This window comes from Manacus vitellinus, unplaced genomic scaffold (assembly GCF_001715985.3).
Source record: "Manacus vitellinus isolate BGI_N305 unplaced genomic scaffold, ASM171598v3 scaffold_0_pilon, whole genome shotgun sequence".
Lineage (NCBI taxonomy): Eukaryota > Metazoa > Chordata > Aves > Passeriformes > Pipridae > Manacus > Manacus vitellinus.
The window spans coordinates 54,340,154-54,343,481 of record NW_021938789.1 but is presented as its reverse complement, the minus strand read 5'-3'; the positions used below and the strand labels follow the sequence as shown (position 1 = coordinate 54,343,481).

The window sequence follows — 3,328 nt, the reverse complement described above, 5'->3', positions numbered from 1 at the left end:
GATTCATTAGCCCAGCCCCTGCCCGGCCACGACCCCCGCCCTCCAAACCGCATTAACGAGGAAATGATGAAGGGGGAGACGCTCTATGACATCCAGCTGCTCCCATCAGCGGCTGTTAGTCCCGCAGGTCCCACGCACACGGCAGCCCTCCCGCGGGATTCCCAAATATTTAGGCAAGTTTATACTGGACAGCCCCTGTGGATGTGTTCAGGCTTCAAGGAATAGCCCTGCCACAGGCTTTCTGCTCTCTGCTACCGAGGAGATAAATGTGTACAGCTTAAAAGCTCAGCTGCGATCTCCAAGAGGTGCATATTTCTGTGTGTCCTGTGAGGTTCACCTGTGTAAACGTGGATACATCATAGCTGGAATTTTTGAATACGGAGGGAACATGCCTTCTCCCACCCCCAAGTGGATCCAAAACGTGCGGTTTAAAATGATTACTCATTTCACTGCTTGACTAAGGTTTACTGGAGTACATGCAGGTCCTTGCTCCCTTCTCAGATAGAAGGGCCAGATTGCAAAGCCTCACTGCATCTGCCTGTGCAGCCTCAGTGGGTTGGCTGTTTTGGGAGAAAACAAATGCATAATGGGTGTTTGTCTAGAGCAAGCTGCAATTATAACGAGCGTAGGATTTGATTACTTGGAGGATTTGATTACTGCACAGAAAAGATAAATCAGATGAAGATGTAAAGTTAATGTTTACCATATAAATTACATTAAATCCCTCTGTGGGTACTCCCTCACAGGTGAGGTGGCCCTAGTTCTGCACCATCCATAGATCAGAGGCTTACATCTTTGTGGCTCTGAAAGCACACTAGCAAGAGCATAGGCCCCCTGATCTGAACACAGCAGAGAACCAGGAAGATGTCCAGTGTTTCCCAGCTGGGTTTTTTGTGAATTTGTACACAGTCATGGAGGCCCTAAGAGAGATAGGAAGGAGACTTTGCACCCTCTTCCTGATGGTTCCAGCCAGGTGAATGCCTTGCAAGATGCAGAGGCCTCGCTCTGCACCAGCAGGCCTAAAAGGCACAAGCAGCTTCAGCACAATTCGGGAAAAACATAATAATAAATAATCTGTTGAGGCCAAAAGTTATACACTCACAAGTTAGAAGCAGCTGAAATTTATGGTGAATGAAGTTGCTGGAAAGTCAATTGCTGCAGAAGCTGCAGATGGATGCAAAGAATGGACAGGTATGGAGGATGCTCAGTCTGGCAATAAAATTCAATCGTGCAGTAAAGACAGCAGTCTCACCCTGCTTTTGCATCATAGTTTTTACATGGTACTAATCCAGCCCCTCACTTTTTGCAGGTGGATACTACTTACGAATTTCTAATCTTGGCCACTGTTCAAGTTCTAGGTTCATCTTGCCAACAGGTTTCAGATATTTGCTCACAGCAGATCTAACTGGCAAAAGTTAGAAACCACAGGTTCAGTTCTAGGCTCTGGAAGATGCATCTCAATTTCCCTTCCAAAGAGGGGGAGGATCTTGTGCACAGTCCCAAGCCTGTCTCTCCTTCTCTAAAGAAGGATGAGATACCTCACTGTGTATTAGATTTAGAATAGTTAAGGAAAAAATGAAAACAAACTCCCAAACAAACAAAACCCCCACCAACCCAAATGGTCATCAGATATAACAGAAACAGTTTAAATTTTGTCTATACTTAAAATTAAAAGATAAGCTTTAACAAGGCTCTGTTGCTTTGAGTGGATGCTTTGCCTATAAATTTGTTTCCAAGGGATCTGAAGTTTGTAATAAACATCTTTTGCCAATTGAATTACAAAATACGTGGGTTCATGGGGCTCTCTTTCTCTGTAATCTTTAAAATCATATGCAGATCTTTACTCATATGCATAATCTTTAAAATCATCAGCCGTGTATCAGAAGACTTGTACAAAGGTATTTTAGCAGTTTTGTTTAAAAGATGTTCTGCTATTATTGTGGTAAGCATGTAGGTCTCTTAGATTAATTAGATGAAATTGTTCCTGCTTTTAAATAACAGAGCACTCTGAAAGCCCTGCTGCGTCCTACCAGAGGAGAGCAGGAAGAAAGAATTTTATAATTGGCAGGACTCTCACACATCCTAAATCTGTCTGCAAGAGAGCATCACTGTTGCTATAAGAGAATTTATCATCCATTCTGAGGCATTTGCTCAGTATTAGAGAGGGACAATTCAGTGTCATCCAAAACTATATCCTGCAACATTTCACATTACTTCAGGTTCCCATACAGAAAATATACATATCCTAATTAGCCACTGGGACTCAACCAGATCCTGGAATGCCCTGGCACATGTGTATGTGTATTCTCCATTAAACTGAACAAAAACATTTTGGGGTATATTTAGCTGTGGCTTAAGACATAGTACAGGAATGAGAATTTAGCTTCCCTCTGATTTCACATGACCAAGTTTTCGTTTTTGTTCAACTGCAAACATACCTCAGGGCTTCCAGATGCTTTCCTGCCTCCAAAGGCCCTTGTGCTTCCTTCTGCATAATACAAAAGCTGCATGACACGCGTAGCTACGTGACACCAAATCCTCAGTGCTCACAGGTAATCTGCTGAAACCAACGGGGCTGTTTATGTGAGCAGCGACTAGTTTTCATGTGTGCAAAGATGCAGAAGTGGACTGGACTTTTCTGGGCTTCACAGAAATGAACAATCAGTCTGGTGTAGTTTGTAAGCGATGCCGAGACATTGTCTGCCCTTTGTGTCATACGGAGCCCATTTTTATTGTGTACCCAGCGTCTTACCTGCACGATGTACCCTGATGCCTGCACAGTTATTTCAGGGAATGTGCTAGGATTTTAAAATTCCCTAGTAGCAGATGTCATCTGATTATGCATTTAGACAGAAGTGATTTTAATATAAAGGAGAGGGGATCACGAGATAAAGGGAGCTTAAACGAGAGGAAGAGATAGTGTTAAATAATTTAACTTGAAAAGAACAAAGATACTCAGAAATGAACAAGATAAAGAGAGGTGTTAATTATAAATAGGAAAGTTGAGGAGAAAAAGTGGAAATATATGGGAGACGGTTTACAACACATTTATATTTCTCACAAGCACTTAGTGGCATGATCTCAGATTTTCTCAGGCGCTTGAAGAGATTGCTAAACCGATCCCATTAGCTGGATTTCCTTATGGGAGAGGAGTTCACAGGTCTTTATTCTGTCTTGACCTGGCTGCTTATACTGCTTCAGGCACCTGAAAGAGATCTTTTGGTTGTTGCTACTGAATATTACTGAATGCCTTTGAGTGCTTGGGTATTGCCAGCTGCAGGACTCACCGCCATTAACATAATGCAGTAGTAGGAATTATGTACAAGTT

The 3,328-nt window shown here is 42.6% G+C and overlaps 1 protein-coding gene across 1 annotated transcript in view; it reads right to left on the bottom strand.

The window, feature by feature from the left end:
- The window catches only part of SLC10A7 (solute carrier family 10 member 7), a 152,493-nt gene extending 151,129 nt beyond the window's left edge, over nt 1–1,364 (bottom strand). Inside the window, exon 1 of the mRNA XM_029959591.1 lies at nt 1,325–1,364. Coding sequence (XP_029815451.1) covers nt 1,325–1,364 — 40 coding nt within the window. The remainder of the gene's footprint in view (nt 1–1,324) is intronic.
- Nucleotides 1,365–3,328: the final 1,964 nt, after the last annotated feature.